This window comes from Heloderma suspectum, chromosome 2, assembly GCF_057233095.1.
Source record: "Heloderma suspectum isolate Gila_16-S chromosome 2, 16-S_ref, whole genome shotgun sequence".
Taxonomy (NCBI): Eukaryota; Metazoa; Chordata; class Lepidosauria; order Squamata; family Helodermatidae; genus Heloderma; species Heloderma suspectum.
In genome coordinates this window covers 123,612,220-123,631,309 of record NC_139459.1, presented here as the reverse complement: position 1 = coordinate 123,631,309, position 19,090 = coordinate 123,612,220, and the positions used below count along the sequence as shown (strand labels likewise).

At 43.8% G+C, this 19,090-nt stretch overlaps 1 protein-coding gene across 1 annotated transcript in view; it reads left to right on the top strand.

The window, feature by feature from the left end:
- Positions 1-19,090, top strand: part of LOC146352685 (atrial natriuretic peptide receptor 1-like) — a 93,601-nt gene that overhangs the window by 66,254 nt on the left and 8,257 nt on the right. The window contains exons 13-19 of the mRNA XM_084829678.1: positions 1,538-1,586; positions 3,815-3,916; positions 6,147-6,266; positions 9,623-9,716; positions 10,582-10,669; positions 15,147-15,286; positions 18,889-19,041. Coding sequence (XP_084685804.1) covers positions 1,538-1,586; positions 3,815-3,916; positions 6,147-6,266; positions 9,623-9,716; positions 10,582-10,669; positions 15,147-15,286; positions 18,889-19,041 — 746 coding nt within the window. The remainder of the gene's footprint in view (positions 1-1,537; positions 1,587-3,814; positions 3,917-6,146; positions 6,267-9,622; positions 9,717-10,581; positions 10,670-15,146; positions 15,287-18,888; positions 19,042-19,090) is intronic.

Here is a 19,090-nt window from a genome sequence, read left to right as displayed (position 1 = left end):
TCTGGGCAAGGTGCTCCAATGGCTGTTGGATGTCAAAGTCTAGATGCTCTTGGATGAGACTGATTATCTGGAAATATTTCAGGCCTGGATTTGGCATCAAAACAGACTTGGTCAACTTGATGGATGAAATATGCTGGAAAAAGGATAGAGGGAATGCAAGCCTTCTAATTCTTTGGGACCTCTTAGTGGCTTTTGATACTGTTGATTCTGAATAGATTGCCTGGTTTGATGACACTGTGCTGTCTCTGTCTGTCTGTCTGTCTGTCTACCTAAAATTATTTATAGGCCACCTTTAAGAGTGAAACACTCTCAAGGTGGCATACAAAATTTTAAGAAACTACACAAAGTGGATATAATAAAAATCAATATTCAATAAAAATGCATAAAAACAAAGATTACCAGTTAAAATCAATAAAACCAGAACTTACCGAGATAAGGTAACATAAGTAATTTCTTCACATTGACAAATCATTAACAATCCAAGGCTACTTTAGGGAGGATAAGCCTAGGATGTGGTTAAACCTAACACTCTACTCAGTGTTCTGTGGTGCCCATTCTGTACCAACAGGTTAATGTGTGCTGCTTTAGTGTGTCTAAAATGTCTCTTAGGATGTGTGAAGATCAGTATTAGAGGGTCAAAGCTTGTAAGGTTTGGTCCTCTTTGAGCAATGCAAATAGCTAATTCCCACAGGAGTACTTATAAAGTTGCACTTCCCAAGTATAATGGTGGCAATATTCAGCCTCCCAGTTGCCAGCTGGCTCTTCTATGTGGTGCTGCATATACACATGCAGCCTTCACTGTGGATGAAGATAACTTTATTGTTCTAGCCATGTGCCATAACAAACAATGTGTTTATAATGCCTGGGCCCTGTAATGAATGGGTTGATAAGATGGCAAGAGGAAGGATGCCAGAATGTTTGGAGCAGACAAATTCACAATTCAGTATGAGAAATAATGGATCTCCCTTTGTGACATTGTCTGGGCTCACACAACACACTAACCCACCCAGTGTGGGTTGTTGTTGAACCGTGGGTTATCGTGTTGTCTGAATGCAGCACATTTTCAGCAGGGTGGCTTATTGTGTTGTCTGAACACAGCACGTTTCCTTCAGGGTTGCTCATTAACCATGCAGTGTGGCTTGTTAACCACCCTGAACAACCCAACAACAAGCCATGGGTTCTCAAGGTGGCTTGTTTGAGAAAAATAAGCCACACTGCATGGCTCACAAGCCATCCTGAAGAAAACATGCAGCGTTCAGAGAACACAATAACCCATAGTGGGTTAGCATGTTGTATGAACCCAGCCATTGAAGATACTGGCTCCAATCCACCTAAAAGTTACTAAGTTCCAGTGACTAAGTCTCACTGGAAGCAAGAAAACTTAAGTGGAAGTCCTATTTCATTAAACGGGGCTTAGTCGTGACTAAGTTTAGCTGGATTAGAGCCCCTATATGTGGAGATCTCTTTCAAAGTTGCTTCCTATTCCCGTAACCGCTTTATGCTGTTTCACTGACAATGACTTGTCTCCAATTTGCAGCTACGCTATCATTTTGTTAGAAGTAGCAACAAGAAGTGACCTGACACAGGTAAGACCAATGATGATTGTTCTGTAACCAACGTTGAGTTTGCTCCTATTGAAGCCCAAGACAAAATCCTGCTATGATTTACACAGCTACTGGACTTCTGGGAGTGGCTTTCTTTTTAGTCTGTGCTGGTGGCTCTCTGCTAAGGGTAAGCAGGCTGTGTGATTCATTCAGCATCAGCAGAAGCCACCACTGGAGGTTTTTCACTGCAGGCTGAAGGGAAAATTGGCTTTCAGAAACAAACTAAGCACATACTTGGCAGGAGTTAAGGAATCTATTCTACTGTCCACTCTAGGGTGGCCACTTATGAATTGCGAAAAAAGAGGACATATATTTGCATACAATTTGCACATGCTAATTCATATGTATAGATGCAAATTTAGAAATAATGATTATAATTTAAATAAATAATCAGTGGAGGCTGGTGGCTCCAATTTCAGTGGTGCTGTAAATCCTCTCTGAGTTTCAATCAGAACCAGCCAGAACTCTAAATGATTTATCCAAGGTGCTGAACCAATTTTGGGAAAGGGTTTAGCCCCTTCGGTAGCCCCTTTGGAGTTCTGATTGAAACCCAGGGCAGATTCACAGTCCCACTGAAATTGGAGCCACCAGCCTCCACGATAAAAATACAGTACTTCTCACTATAGTGCAGAATACCATGACCAGGTGACCTGGCTGTGTGCCTGACTGTTCAGCCTGCTGTCCAGGCGCTAAGTGTTGCTGGGCAACAGCTCTTATGATTTAACCAGAATTAGACAGGACAGCTCTCAAATAGAGGATGGTCCTCGGGCAGTCCTTCAGACAGGGATAGTCCTCTGTAAAAGAGGACACAGGGCCACCCTAGTCCACTTCAGGTGGAGCAGAATTGATTCTCTGCCAAATCTTTGCAGAGTGTTGAATCACGTGGTGCTGCTCATCACTCCTTTCAAGTTCTCAAAATTCCAGAGAGCTGAAATTTGGTCTGCAATGACCAAAGGGGTGTGTGTGTGTGTGTGGGGGGGGGGGATCTGAATATGTTACATAAAAAGGTTGAAATGTGCAGTGTGAAGTCTGCCTTGTCAGAGGGGCCAGTGCTTCAGAGGCCATAGTATCTTTGTCTTTACCTGCGGCTGCAGTTAAAATCTGTGGCAGAGCCAAGTGACGCTGTCATGTTCCCCAGCCTTGACCCATCCTCTGACTCTGAAGAGGACTCAGAGGCAGAGGGGACCTCCCCATTAACCCAGCTCCTGCTAGGCCAGGGCCTTCCAGGCTAGAGGATGTTCACTCCTCAGAAGCAGAGGACACTCCCCCATTATAGCCTTCACCACCCCCACCCCATAGGAGCCAGTGGCTACAAATCAGGCACTAGCCCTTTTGGAAACAAACTGCTTCTCTGAGGGAGTGGAGCTCACTGCAGGTCTTGAGGTGCTGGCCTATAAGGCTTCAGAAAGCCTTTGACTGTTGCTGAATCAGAAGCTCATCTCGACTGAGTCTTAGTTAACGTGGAGCTGACCAAGGTCCTGAGAGACCCTGCCTGGTGGTCTAAACTTGCCTTGCTATTCAGCATGCCAAACCTGACTTGACCTGCTGCAATGGGACTTGACCTCACCTGACCTCCCTGATTGGATGCGAACAGATTTGCCCAATGGGGAACCATAGTTGACCCTCCTTTGTTGTATGTGCCTTGCTGGTTTCAGCACCTCTGGATGCCTTGGACCAAGTCAGACAGGACAGTGTATTACTAGGAATGCTGTAGAAGTTCTCCCTAGCCAGGCTCAGAAACTAACTTTGGGGGCTTGTAAAGCCTGCCTCAAATGAAAGGTGAGCTATGGCCTAAGAATGCTTTCTTGGACAAGAATGTACTGATCTAGACCATCTCCAACAAAAAGGGGGAAATATGAAGGTTGTCCTACTGTAAACTAGCTCAGTTGTAGAGCAGATTTTTTGCATGCAGAAGGTTCCTGGTTCAATCCGTGGCATTAGGTTTAGGAAAGCATCTTGCTTGAAAGCCTGGAGAGCTACTGCCAATGAGTTTCAACACTACTGTGCTATATGGTCTGACTCAGTATAAGGCAGCTTCCTATGTTCCTAGGCTAAAACTATTGATAATAAAACTGGTGCACTATGAATGTCCCAAAACATTCAATATATGCTTGAAAGATGGTTTCCAATCAAATGCATGTATCTCTTGCTGTTTTCTGTTCCACGATTTGCCCAGTTATACATATATAATGGCATTCTCTTGTTTTCAGAAGGATGATACAAATTCAGAATATTCTTTGTGCCCCCCTTTGGCAGAATTAATATCTGAAAAATCTGAGAATGCCTGTCCATGCCCTACAGAATACGCAGAGGTAAATCCAATGTTAACTTACCCCCTCTGTCTTCTTTATGAGTGAATTCTCTTTGTGAAAGTAAAGACTGAAGGTACATAAGTATTGAGTTTGCCAGTTCATCAGAAAAAACAAAAACAAAAATTGTTTTGGCCTGCTTTTTGTGCCTTAATCAGCAGGCCAAGTGTTCCATGAGCATACTCTCCTGCTAATATCTGCAGGTCAGGCTGCCGTTAAAGACACAACAAGGCACAGGGACTGGTAAAAAAAAAAAGCCACCAACCCTAAACTAAATATGGTGCCAGTGCATGTTGCCTTTGAAGAAGGGGAAAGTTTTCTTTTCTGTTAAAACACAAGCAAAATGAAGGTATGTTTGCAATTCCTCATCCAAGACACTACAGAACAGCATGTGGCTTTAATATCCTTTAAAAATAGTATTCTTCTGACAAACTGAAATTTTAGCTTGTCACACAAAAACAGATGGAAGTAAATGATGCTTTTAATATGCAGCCACTGGAGGTTTATGACTTTCTATGGTTATAAACTGTCAGATCCATAATAATATTTAATAGTTGTGATGCTTTGGCATTTGAAAAGTAGCTGTCAGTAAGCCAAAATATATGTCTGGAGTGAATTTCTGTCCCTTTAAAAGAAGAATTCAAACATTGCCTTGTCATTTAGAATTGATCCTAATTAATTTGCCAGCCTGGGGAAAAATAGACTTAGGGCAGCCAAGACCACGACCATTTCCACCTTATCCTCATTTTTGTTTAGACTTCCCTAGAAGTAACTATTTTGAGAATTCAGCAGTATTGTATCTGCATATTTCCCCCCGCAGAGCTAATAGCAGCTTCCGGGAATGCAGTAGGGGGTGTAATTTAGATCAGGAAAATGACTGAGTGGGCAAGTTTACACATTATCTCCCCCAGCCCGACTTTCCAATTCTTTAAAGCACCCATGTGGGCCTGCTAATTAGTAAAGAAGAAAAAAAAACCCTGTAGGAGACCTTGATCACAGGTCACCCATTTGGGCACTAATCAGTGTCAGAAATTCTGTCAAAATTCTGCTTTGCCCCATATTAAGAAAATGTCTTTTGTGACGTCAAATGAATTAAGCCATGGATGTTTGGGCATTTCTTGCTCGAGAATAATAGTATGACAATTTAACCATACATTAATTGGTTACTGTTGTGTGCTAAAGTAAATCATGACTTATTTTAAACCTGAAATAAGATGGATAGATATGATGGGCTAAAGCAGGGGTGCAGAACTGAGGTCCCGAGAGCCAAATCTGGCCCACTTGGGTTCTCAATCTGGCCCTCTGGAATTCCCCAGAAGGCCATGGTTCCTTCTATTGGCCACTGACTGGTGGTTTCCCAGTTTTTGCTCCTTTCCATCAAGTTGGAATGCCTCTCCAAAGGCGTAGGTACCGGGACTAAGGGCTTTAAACTGAAATGTGCTGGTATTTTGGTATATTTGACCCCACACCTTTTGGCTTTGCCCTGGCCCCTTTTGCCTTCAGGCCCACCTCCCACTGGAACGTGGCACCCAAGAGCCTCTCTGAAGTGGCTTCAGTCCTTAGTCTGAAAGAGATTCAACACCCCTGGGCTATATTAACCCAAATTACGTAGCAAAAAAAGCTTGCAAGAGCTGTTGTCTTTTACCTATTGTACATTGTCTCATTATTTTGTGGAATTTGTATTCTTTCCAAAATGGACATTTTGAAAGAACTCAGGGGAATTCTCCAAGTAATGGAGAAGAATAGGAAAGGGTGACCTGTAGGTATAATGCCAGAGAACTATAGGCAGATAGAAGAAAGAACAAACATCTCTACAAGGCACTGGCAGCTGGATCCTCTGTGTGTATATTTCGGAAACAAGTCCCATTGGATTCAGTGGGACTTGCTCTGGTGCAAATATACAGAGGATTCCAGCCTGAAACGTCATGTCAAAATGTGGGGCGAGTCTCCCATTGCCCAGTACCCCAATGCCCCATCCCACATGATTTAGGAGGGCTCTCTGAAGCCTTTTGCGGGGAGGTGCTGGTGGCTGCAGGGGGAATCACAACATGATTTCGAACAGCATAGATCAGATCCCTGAGCTGGTCAAATATGTAGTGCCTCCAGGTGCCTCCAGGTTAAAAGCACACCTGGCCTCGATGAAGTGTTGGACCTGCTCTGGCAACTGTCGATGAGGCAGAGGCAGACTGATGTTACCTTGAATTGCTGTCCTGTATTCTTTTCCTTCTTGCAGCTGATCAGGAGGTGTAGAAAAAGCAATCCAGTGCAAAGGCTTACCTTTGAGCAAGTCAAGAAGTTGTTGCATAAGATGAACCCAAACAAAGTTAGCCCAGTTGACATGATGATGACTTTGGTAAGAATTACAGTTGCTTAATTATACCAGAGAGACCGTGCTAGCAAGCCTACAGGATGGTTCTTGGATATGCTTGGAAGATGTGAAAACGCTTTATAGGAATGTGTGTACCATGTAACTTGCTTGAAGACAAGATGTCAGTAAGCAAAGAAGACATATACTTTAAACTGGGTGTATTAAGAAAGGCAAAACAACCCCCACCCCCACCCTCCTCATGCACTATTACTAAAAGCATAGAAAATCATCTTTATCACCTCAGGGCAGAATGAGATATTATTGGGGAAACATAAGGTACCCCAAACCCTGTGTTTCCTCTTAACGCATTTGCCAAGATAATATTTAGTTTTGTCCTAAGATTGAGGATTGGCTACCTAAGTTTTGGCAAATAAAATAGGTGGTGGAGATTTAAAAAAAACAACCACTTGTTTAAGTAACATATTCCTTGCAAAAAAAGTTCCTTGCAAAGTAAGTTAATGTTGCAGAGGTTGCTATTGACCACTAGCCAATCATATAGGTTAGCTTTATTAGAAATAATAAAGATGGAAATTAACGACAATCCTGAAAGTTGGATCCTGGATAGACCCAGTTTTTGGGATCACCTTTGAGCAATTTCTGGGGAGGACACATTCCAAATTACTTGGAAGTAATCTGTTAATAATAAATAAATATATTGCAAAGGAGAGGCTCAGTTTTTCTGCTTGCATTGTGGCACAGGTTCAAGCATGAATCCTTATGTTGCAGGTATTATTGGTGGGACCCATTTTGGGTGTATATATGCTTTTCTTGTCTTTTGTCATCCCTTTTGATACTATAGGCTAACCTTTTTCTTGGTATATAAGCTTTCTACACTCAGGGAGATTATCATTTATGATTTCAAAAAAGTGATCCCCCCCCTTCTGTAGCAACACAGTTGGAAGAGTGGAACATGGTGCATCCGAAACAGTGTGTTGGACTCACCTATAAAGACCACTTCATATTTGGCATGGCAGCCTGGGAGGGACCGCTCCAGGCCAGGGGGAGGGGTGGGCAGCACTGGGCCAAGTGCCCTTGGTGCCCCCTCAATACACATGGGCCCTGCCTGGTTCCTCAAGCAATATTTATTTATGATGTTTATATGCTGCCCTACACCAAAAAGTTATCAGGGCGGCTCATGCCATAAAACAAGTTAAACACCAGGTTAAAAACAACAACGATAAACAATATGATCAAGATTGCAAAGGCCCCACAACATTAAATATTGAAAATCAAAAATGCCTGGAAGAAGAGAAATCTCTTCACCTGGCACCAAAAAGGTAACTGGATAAAAACACCAGGTGACCCTCCTTGGGGAGGGCTTTCCATAACCCAGGTGCCACAACTGGGAGTGCCTTTTCTCTTGTAGACACCCATCTAATTTCATTCACTGGAAGCAGGGCCTATGAAGATGACTGAAGGATTCTGGCAGCAATGAGGTGTGGACAAAAGCGGTGGGAACTGAGCAACAGCTGAACTGAGCAAGCTATCTTTTTATCCCCCCACCCCTATGCTCCCAACATTTCAGGGCTACATCAGAGGTATAAGGAAGCAAATAAAAGACAGTTCACTCTCTAGGTTGCTTATTGCAGTTGAGTGTCTCTCAGCTGAGAGGGGGTTGGGGCTACACTGAACAACTGAACTGTTCATTTAGGAACCAACATCCCCAATGTAGTAATACTATGTCAAGGGCCTTGAGAAGGCCCTTGGGAAGGATATAAAAAGACCCCCCCCCCCTGCTGTCTCTGGCTGCCATGCCTCTCAGTGCAGAGTGGCAAGCCTGATATCCTTAGAGACACCCACTAGCCCAGTGGACTCCAGAGTGATGCTGTGTCAAGGACATGGGACAATGGAGGTTAGTGGCTCCAATTCCAGAGGGGCAGTGATTCCATTCTGGGTTTTAGTTGGAACCAGCCAGAACTCTAAAGGTGCTATCCAAGGTATTGAACCCATTTTGGGGCTAGGCTGCAGCACCTTGGATAGCACCTTTTGAGTTCTGGCTGGTTCTAACTAAAACCCAGAATGGAATCACGCCCCTCCAAAACTGGAGCCACCAGCCTCCACTGCACAGGGAGAGACTAAAAGGATATTTTGCTATTTCACTGCTGCCTAGTTCACTCCTCACCACCAGGTGGCAAGGGAAACATTTCTAAAGAGACCCATCTGGTCCAGTGCGCTTGGCAGGTGTCAGTGCTGGCAGGTCCTGTAGGACCCTGGGTCCCAGCATTTGCCCAAGGATGCCACAGGCTGGCTCTGGGTCTGCAGCCTGGTTCTACCATTGTTATTCCAGTATTTCCTCCAAGAAACGTGTAAAGGATGAAGAAAAGATGTGCAAAGAGGCAGTGTGGTGTAGTGGTGAGAGTATCGGACTGAGAGCCAGGAGATCTGGGTTCTAGTCCCCACTTGGCCATGGAAGCTCACTGGGTGACTTTGGGCCAGTCACAGACTCTCAACCTAACCTACCTCACAGGGTTGTTGTTGTTGTAAGGATAAAATGGAGAGGAGGAAGATAATGCAAGCTGCCTTGGGTTCCTTACAAGATGAAAAGCGGGATATAAATGCAATAAATAAATAAATAAATAAATAAATAAATAAATAAATCTAAAATGGAAAGCAAACATGCATCAGATAGCTGTGGGCAGTCACAGCTCTGCAGTGAGTGTCTACCACAAGTGTCCCAGGGCTTTAGGGACACCAATCTTCCCTTCATGTTATGTATTCACTGTGGGAAATGCTGGTGTGGAACTGGCTGTTGTGTAATGGGTGAAGCAATATATCAGCTACCGCTAGGCCACTGGTTGGCAATCCATGCATCTCTGGATGTTTTTGTGCCACCTCGCCTCCCCGCCACCTCTGAATCTGTTGCGGTGGTGGGGCTGGCAACCAAAAAAGTGGCATTTTTCCTTCAAAGCAAGGCACGTGGGAAGTGCATGCCTTGTTAGGAAGTAGAACTGCATTCTTGGAAGGCTCCCAGCAAGGCAGATGCCGCCCACTCTCCGCTGCCTCGCTGCTACATTTCTGTGGCAAAACTGGCACTGCAGCAGCAGCAATTTCAGTGGCAAGCGGGGGTGCAGAGATTGACCCCCAGAACTGCAGAAGTTGCTTGCTCCTGCATTAGGGAAATGCTTTCAGACATCTTTTGAACTGTGACCTTGTGATATATCCCAGTACCTCTGTTCTGTTGCAGACGGTTGTGGGCATAGCTATGCAAAATCTTTTCACAGGCCTTTATGCAGATGCCCGACGTCAATGTGAGTCTGTGTCTGGCGAGTGCACAGCTGATTATGTCTCCCACAGAACATCCTCAGAGGGTGCTCATGTTGAATCCGTTTTTGTGTGCCTAGATGGAAAAATACAGTAAACACTTGGAAGTGCTGGTAGCAGAAAGGACGCAGGACTTAACGCATGAAAAGCAGAAGACAGACCGCTTGTTGTATAGTAAGTGGTCATTATCAATGGGAATACAGCATATTTTGAGCAGATGAGAAGGAAGGAAGTGAAGTCTGAATCAGCTCCCCATCAGTAGCCACGGGCGTAGACAAAACACACTCGAGTGGTGGGTTAAGAATAGACTTGAGATATAATAGGCTTACATCTCGAGGCAAGTTGGCTGAGGTCAGCCTCGTGGTCAGCATCCCTTGCAGGAGGAAGTAGGAAAAAGAATAGGAGAGTAGGGGGAAGAGATAAGGAAAAAGCGGAAGGACTTGCCAGAGATCCCCTCCCACCTGACTCAGGTACATATTAACCCTTCCAGTTCAGGTTAAGTGACTCATGGCCTGAGTCCCTCCAACAGGAAGGACATAATTTGATGAAGTGTACTATAAAAGTATTAACATGCTCTAAATAAAACCAAAAGTATTCTGAATAATGGAACAGAACAGGTGAAAGAATGAAGAAATCATAGAATAGAATAGTAGGGTTGGAAGGGGCCTACAAGGCCATCAAGTCCAACCCTGAATGGATGTGGATATCTGACCAGGGACCTCACATTTTGGAATCTTAAGATTTATGGCCTCTGGACAGAGCTGTGAGTCAGGTGGGAGCTTGGGTAGGTATTTGCCTAAAATTTCAGGTTTCATACCAGTAAAATAACACTAAACACAGAGGAACCAGTTCAAAGACCCTAATGTAAATCTCCATTTAGCTGTTTTAATATCAGTGGAGATGTTTTATCTTGTAGTTAAGACATGTATTGTGCAGGTATCATTTTCCCACTGTGAAAGCACTTTCGGTTAATAAATGCAACAGGTTTTAGTTGGCATTTTATTACAGTAATAGTAACTTGTCTTATTATACAACACAGGCATGTTGCCAAAACAGGTGGCTGATGATTTAAGGCAAGGGAAGCCATCACAGGCCCAAAGTTACATAAGCTCCACCATCTTTTTCAGGTATGTGTGCATAAATTTAAGAACACAAGCTGCTTAGGATGTGTGCTTTCCAAAGGTATAGGCTTGATTCTGTAGAGGTACAATTGACTGTGATGACACATACATTCATTTTCCTTGACCTTCCACAACTGGCTTTGCAGTTATACTGTAACAATTCAAGGAGAAATATAGAAAAGCTGCAACAAGTCTCCAGGAGCATGACATGCAGCAGTTCTGCAAAAGACATGTAGTGTGACTGTCGTTAGTGCCTATCATGAGTAAGACTCGTCACCATTTCCAGTGTCCAGCACGTTTATGGAATTGTAGCAAAAGGGACACTAGTCCCAAAGTTTCATGCAATCTGGTCTAATCAATTTCAGCACACTTAACCAAAAGTATAGCTCTGTTCCTGCTAAGGTCCCCAAACAACATCTGTTTCAATGGCTCACTTTTTGGCAACATAAATTGCAGTTGTGGAGGACAAAGGGACTACAGCATGACTAAAGACTAAAGCCCTTCTATGCCCCCATGCCTGAGTCTCCTGTGCTTGTTTTTGAGTAAAAAAGACAAAAGGGACGTAAGTGCTAGCTATGTTTGTAAAATAATAGGTAGTTTGACCGAGGAGAAGTGGCTGCAATTAGGAACTGGGGAAAAAGAGTTAAGAATTTACAACAGTACTTTCCTGCTCATTACACTTGTATGATTATAAAGCTATTTGTGCTGGATCAGAGTTAGTGCCATGTTAGCAGAAAGGGGAAAGTTGCTCTAATCACTCTAGAGAAATAATCATCTGTACTGTGCTTTATGTGAGAGAATTTTTGATCTTTTTTCTTTCTCTTTGAGGGAGACACTATCATTTAGAATTGTTCTGAATGCATGTTTCTGCATTCAGCAAGCAAGCCCATTAAAATTCTGCAGATTAATGTCTGCTGATTTATGCTTACATCTGCCTGTCTACAGATGGGCAAGATTTATATATGACAGGATGGACAACACTGAGAGATTTATATGCCCAAGAGATGTAAATCTAACATATAGAGAAGAGATTATGTACTTCCCTTGTAAATGAAGTTTAATTGATTCAGAACAGGTTTTTTTTGGCATTGGAGAGCTCTTTTATCTTATAAACAAATATACTTGAAAGGGAAACAAAAAACTTAATCAAGATCCTTGGACAGATACTCCACTTCAGAGTCCAGTAAATTATTTCTATCTCTGCCATTAAGAAAAATGAATACAGGAGTTCTTTTTAGCACGGGAGCTCCATGTGTACATTGGAGCCTGGACAGCTACAACAGATAGCTGGATTGGGGGTCATAATTTAAACATGTGCTCACTAGTGCTGAGGGGAGCATGGCTTTATAGAGGAATGCTATTTTCAACTCCCAAATGCCTGTCAAACCCCTGCTAAATTGATATGGCTGGATTGAACTTGAACAACAAACGAAACGAAGAGCAACAATTGCACAACACCACACACACATGAAAAGCTAACAGCACCCCACTGTTGTAATTAACAATATAAAATGTGTGCTATATTGTGAAAAAGGTTAAAACAATAGTGCATATACACAAAGCCCATATATGCAAAAGCCCATATACAAAAGAAGGGGGAAATACAAAGAAACAGGAAATTTTCAAAGATGCACAAATCTGAGAATACACAGACAGGTTTAGAATTTAACAAGGCCAAACACGGTCACCCGTTTGACGAAATGGCAGGCTACAGTCACCTTTTATTATTGTCCTAAGATAGGGATGGTACGGGTACCTGATTCAGTCCGGGAATCCAGTGGATGTGCTCCTGCCCTCACCCCAGAGCTCTGCTTGCTGAGCCCCTGCCCCTGCTTGCCCCCTGCCCGCACTCGGCAAATGGCCTGCACTCACCCCGGCAGACTTCTCGAGTTTTGCGGTTGCCATTTTCTGAGAAATAAAATGGCGATCGCAAATGTTTTGTGAATGTGCATATTCGCGTATGCGAAAATGCACATTTTGTGAATGCGCATATTCGCGTATGCGAAAATGCACATTTTGTGAATGCGCATATTTGCATATGTGTGAAAATGCATATTTTACAAAAAATGCAATTTTCGTACACACACTGTGTGCCTTTACAAAAATGTGCATTTCACACATTTCATGAAAAATGCACATTTTTGTGTGTGCACAAATTTACACATTTTTACGATCGCCATTTTATTTTTTTTAGAAATGGTGAACGCAGAGCTCGATGAGGCTGCTGGGGTGAGTGCGGGCTGCTCGCTGAGAGTGGGAGGGGCTTGAGCACTGTCTGGGGACCGGCAAGTGGGAGCAGGCCCTGGGCAGGAGTCCAGAGAACCCGGTTGGGTGAGTTCACACATCCCTATCCTAAGATTGGCATAAAAAAGGAAACAACTGACGAGCTGGCACAGAAGAAATGAAAAAAAAAATAAAGACATGTTTGGCCTTGTTATATTCTAAACTGGGGCTTAAATGGAGGAAACAGTATTATTATTATTATTATTTACATTTCTATACTGCCCAATAGCCAAAGCTCTCTAGGCAGTTTACAAAGATTAAAAACATTAAAAATACAATATACAGAGATTAAAAACCATTTACATAAAAAGCACATGAACAGACTATATACACAAAAGAAACATATATCTAAAACAACTTCAAACAAACAATCTCAAAAGCAAACAACCATAACCATAAGACATTCCAGGATCAATTAAAACAATGCTGCCGAATGCCTGGGAGAAGGTCTTAACCTGGCGCTGAAAAGATAACATTGTTGGCACCAGGTGGGCCTTGTTGGGGAGATCATTCCATAATTTGGGGGCCACCACTGAAAAGGCCCTTTCCCTTGTCACCATCTTCCGAGTTTCCCTCAGTGTAGGCAGCTGGAGGAGGGCCTTAGATATTGAGCATAGTATACAGGTAGGTTCTGATGAAAACTGTTGAAACTGGCACATTACTGGATGCCCATTTGTGCATTCTCAGGTTTGTACATCTTTGAATGGATCTCCATTTGTGCATTTAAAAAATTTAAGGCACAATCCTATGCATGTTTAGAGAGACAAAAGTCTTACAACTCCATATTTTCCCCTTCTTTTGTATATGGGCTTTGTAGTCTTGCACTATTATTTTCACCGTTTGTACAATAAATCACACATTTTATATTGTTAATTACAACAGCTGGGTGCTGTTAGCATTTTTTTTCTTTCTTTTTTTTGGTGGTGGATTTAACTTGAGCAACACTTTAAGGTTGACAGCCTTTGATTTCAAAAAATACTGATCCCCTGGGCACAGCTGCTTGCCTTCCACAGAACAGGCAGAGCCAGTGCAGAACTGGCTAGATCAAGAGTAGATACACAGCAAAATCTGGTGGGCCCAGGGTAGAATCCACTTACTGAATTGCAGAACCCAGACCTGGTTATCTAAAAGAAATCAGTTTGACTGGTCAAGCCAGTACAATACTGGCTGTATGGTGACCTTACACATCCTTGGTAGCTCCCCACAAGCAAGTGTGAACAATGAGTTCTAGAATTTTGTACTTAATCACATACTGGGATAAACTTGGATAAACTACAACTGGGATAAAATGTGCAGAGTATATGTTTGTATGCATGCACTACACACAATTTGCACCATTGAAAATGGAACACATGGGGGGTGACAGGCGATTATGACGGCAGAAGTACTGAAAGCCTCAATCAGATATGCTGTTTTCTCCTAGGGTTGACAACCAATTAAGGAATTTCAGTAAATTAATTACGTCCCTTTCATCAGTGAATTAAGTGGTGAAATGCAAATAAATTTGCATATTAACCAAATTTCAATATAAATGTCATTTTCACAGACTAAGAGAAGTTACAATAACTTACAAATTAATAAACAAAAATGCTCATTTGTAATTAAGAAGGAAAAACCATCTTTAATAGTTTCTTTTTCACTCCCTGCTACAGGGACACACTGGAACACAAATAACTTCCAAAAATACACAGGTGCAAAGGACTGGATGTTATGTTGTTATAAACTGAGCTCCATACTCCGTGGCACATTCTCAGCCATGCAGATGGCCTGGCATTAATAGTTTAGCTAAACACACATTGAATAAACTGATATGTAGGCGATGTGATGCACATAACACAGCACTCCAGAACAAAACAAATGACCAGTGATAGCACATCCATTTTATAGATTTATAGATTTTTAAAAATTATAAACAGATTTTTAAAATGTGAAATGTTTCAGCATAAAACGCCAGCTTTGATCACATTAGCTGGTCTGTGTTCAAAGTCACACCCCTCTATTATGCTTCAAGTCTGATCTCAAAAAAGCAAAACAATTATTGGCAATTTTGGGAGCAGGATAGGGAAAGAAGGAGGAAACTGTTCAACATGCAGAATTTGAAATATGTCATTAAAATGTTGCATCAATTTCGAAGCATTTCCTGAAATCCTTACTTAACAACACATCGTGTGCCATGACAACGTTTCTTCTTTCTTGCCAGTGACATTGTTGGCTTCACCCAGCTCTCCAGCACTAGTACACCTTACCAAGTGGTGGACCTCCTCAATAAACTCTACACGACCTTTGATGAAATCATTGATAATTACGATGTCTACAAGGTGGAAACTATAGGAGATGCCTGTGAGTGCTTAAAAACAGCATCGTTAGTCCTTCATTGTTTCTTGAACAGACTGAGATGAAAGTACAAAGCGTCGGCATCCAAATCCGTGAACAGGGCACTGAACTCTAGTTGCAACACTTTGTACACTAGAATAATAAAATAACAAACAAGGAAAATTTTGCATCCAGAAACATTTCCAGTGTAGTATAGCAGCTAAGAGCATGTGCAGAGAACCAAAAAGTCCCCAGCTCAGTTCTTAGCTCAGCCTAAATTTCCCAGGCAAAACAATTTTTTTAGCCTTTGCCCACATCTGCATAATAGGGTTGATAATAGGGACTACCTTACAGGAATGTTGTAAGGCTTACTGAGATAATATATGTAAAGTGCTTTGAACATTTGAAATGCTCTGTATAAATGTTATCATTATTTTTCCTACATTCCAGTATCCCTTAATGAATACATTACCCATAAATTATTTCCTGTACAGACATTATTACTGAATTGTAAAATGGAGAGGAAAGACTTGGAAAACCAAGAAGAACAGAGGCAGAACTGGGTTGATTTTCTGCAAGTTTTTTCCTCTTAAAGAACCAAAACAACAAAAACACCCGTAGCACCTTAAGCAAGGTGGAAAACCTGTGGCCCTCCAGATGTTGAATTCTAACTCCCATCAGCCTCAGCCAGCATGACCCATGGGCAAGGATGATGTGAGTTGTAGTACAACAACTGAAGGGCCATATCTTCCACACCTCTGCCTTAAAGACTAACACATTTATTCTGGCATAGGTTTTTGTGAGTGAGAGCCCATTTCCTTAGATCAGGGGTAGGGAACGTGTGGCCCTCCAGATGTTGTTGGACTGCAATTCCTATCAGGCCTAGCCACCATTGCCAATGGAGTGGGATGCTGGGAGTTGCAGTCGAACAACATCTGGAGGGGTTCCCATCCCTGCAGTAGATGCATGAAGTGGTCACCTAAATGGGTGCGTATATATACTCTGAGAATACAGAACGGGGGGGTTGTTTTTACAAAGTGAGGCCAAAAGGTCAAGCAATGCAAGAGATGACAGTAGGGATGTGAGAGAATTCTGCCATGGACTCCAGTAAGGCCCGATTCTTTAGAATCCAGCCCCCCGGAGTCCGTGGCGGAATGGAGCAATCCCCCTCACCACCCCACAAAATTTCCCTACCTTTTGTTGGCCGTTCACTTAGGGATGTCAGAGAATTCTGCCATGGATCTCGGTGAGGCCGAATGCCAGTGCATTCGGCCCCCTGAAATCTGTGGCGGAACATCCTGCCCCCCCCTGCCCCCCCACGGATCCCCCCCGGGACGAGACTTACCTGGGGCGGATGTTCCGGGTGGCGGCAGCTCCGGCGGCGGCTTCAGCGGCGGTGGCTGCAGCGGCTGGTCTTCTGACCGGCTGCCACCACAACCATTTGCAGTCTGGAGGTGGGTTTTTTTTGTTTTTTTTTTACAGGGACGTGATAGGCTACGTAAAGATTTACATAGCCTATCATGGCTGGGTTAAAAAAAAAACGCGTACGCAAATGGCGGCAGCTATGGCCGCCGCCATTTGTGTTCCTTATTTTTTGCCATCTTAGTCTACGAAAATATTTACGTAGACTATTACGGCGAAAACAAAGGGGAACGCAAATAGCATAGCGGGCGCTATTTGCGTTCCTTTTTGATTCGCCGTTTTAGCCTACGGAAATATTTACGTAGGCTAAAACGGTGAATCAAAAAGGGACGCAAATAGCTCCCGCTACGCTATTTGCGTTCCCCTTTATTTTCGCCATAATAGTCTACGTAAATATTTACGTAGACTAAGATGGTGAAAAATAAGGAATGCAAATGGCGGCGGCCGTAGCCGCCGCCATTTGTGTACGCGGTTTGTTTGTTTGTTTGTTTACCCAGAGCCCTCCACGGCCGGAAATCCAGCTGTGGACGGCTCTGGCCTGGGCTGGGCCTGGCTGGCTGCTCCGCAGAGCTGCCACGGAGCGCAGCCGGCTGTCAAGGATTCCGGGGGGGAGGAACGGATCGCCTCCCCCCCCGGTTGAGGATTCCAGGGGGAGGGACGGAACGCTTCCCCCCCACCATAAAAATAATCCGCGGAAAGGTAAGTGACTTTCATACATCCCTACGTCCACTGCCCTCGTCTGTGGCTGCGAATGGTTGCCCCGGTCTGCAGCCGCCATTTCCCTCCCTACTTTAGCTGTGATAGGCTACGCAAGTATTTACGTAGCCTATCATGGCTGCTACACCATTTGCGTCCCTGCGATAGCCGTAATAGGCTATGTATATATTTACGTAGCCTATCATGGCAAAAGGCAGGGATGCAAATGGCGTAGCCTTTTTTGGAAGGCTGTGCATTTTTCCTCTCCAGGACTGGCACCCAGCACCCTCAGACAGCTGCTGGAGTCCCAGCATTCTGACAGGGCCTACAAATGCTGGTGCTTGTCCTGGGTCTCCTGTGCTGGGTGGTTGGGGTCTTTGGGAAGCTGGGAGCTGCCATTTTAATTTCCCACAATGCCCCAGACAGACTCTATGTTGGGTGCTTTGGGCATTGTGGGCGATTTAAAATGGCACTTTCCAAGCCACCTACCACTCCAGCTGGGTAAGCCCAAAATTGAGGGGACCCACAAGATGGCCCTTTGCCAAGGACTCCCTCCATCCTGGAGCTCACCTGACTGGCGTGCATACCTCCCTCCCTCCCTGACTTGGTACCCATAGGTTGTTAAAACCATGGGTAGTTGTGACTGCATGGGATCAAGTATGCATGCATGCTGCCTCCGAACCACAAAGCAGAAGTGGGCAGCTGGGCAGGATGCAAATGCTAATTTATTCCCTCATGGTCACAACTACCCATACTGTCTGTCTGTCTGTCTGTCTGTCTATCTATCTATCTATCTATCTATCTATCTATCTATCTATCTGACGTTTTTGGCTGAACAAATGTAGCAGGGGTGCAATATCCATTCCTGCAATTGGCAGGCAATATGAAGCCCCTGGGTTGTCCAAGACTGGTATAAATATTAGGAGGATGGCCTGCTTCCCTTGTCTGGTCCGATCAACCTATTAGGAAGTTCTGCAGGCCAGGCAGGCTCTGGCCTTCTGCTCCACATTCAGGGAGAACTGCCCCTCCTCTCTGCCTGACCCTGATACAACAAATTTAAAATCAAAACTGGCCTTTGCTCTCTGCATAGCTCATCTGAAGCTCTCTCTCCTATCTGTCAGAGATTTCAGAGTTAACAGCCACAGGCTGGTCTTTGCCTTGATACATGCCTTTTATAGGTCTTGTGGGGTGTGGAAAAACAATCTGTCTAGCAGATTCCAGTGGTGATTGTTCAGAGTATGTGCAACAGAAGTCAGGACGGATACTGTAATATATCCTAGGAGCCACCCACTGCTTGCTAAAACACATCCTTGAATTAAAGCAAGGCTATGTCTATATGAGGTTAAGACACAGTTTATCACATACGACCACTCTAGTGGTCTACGGATTCACTTTTACAGTCTCCTTTCCTGTTGCGGTGGTGGTGGTGTGTGCATGCGTGCATGCGTGCGTGTGTGAAGTTGTGATATAAGTGCTGATGTAGGCAATTATTCTCATATTTCTTTTTTTAGACATGGTGGTGTCAGGAGTGCCCAAAGAGAATGGCATTCGCCATGCCAGTGAAATTGCAAGTATGGCTCTGGACCTTGTCTCCGTGTGCAAAACATTTAGGATTCCGCACAAGCCCGATACCCAGCTAAAGATTCGAGCAGGAATCCACTCAGGTATTGGGGGCGGGGGGGGGGGAGCAGTGCCATGGACAATGCCTGCGAT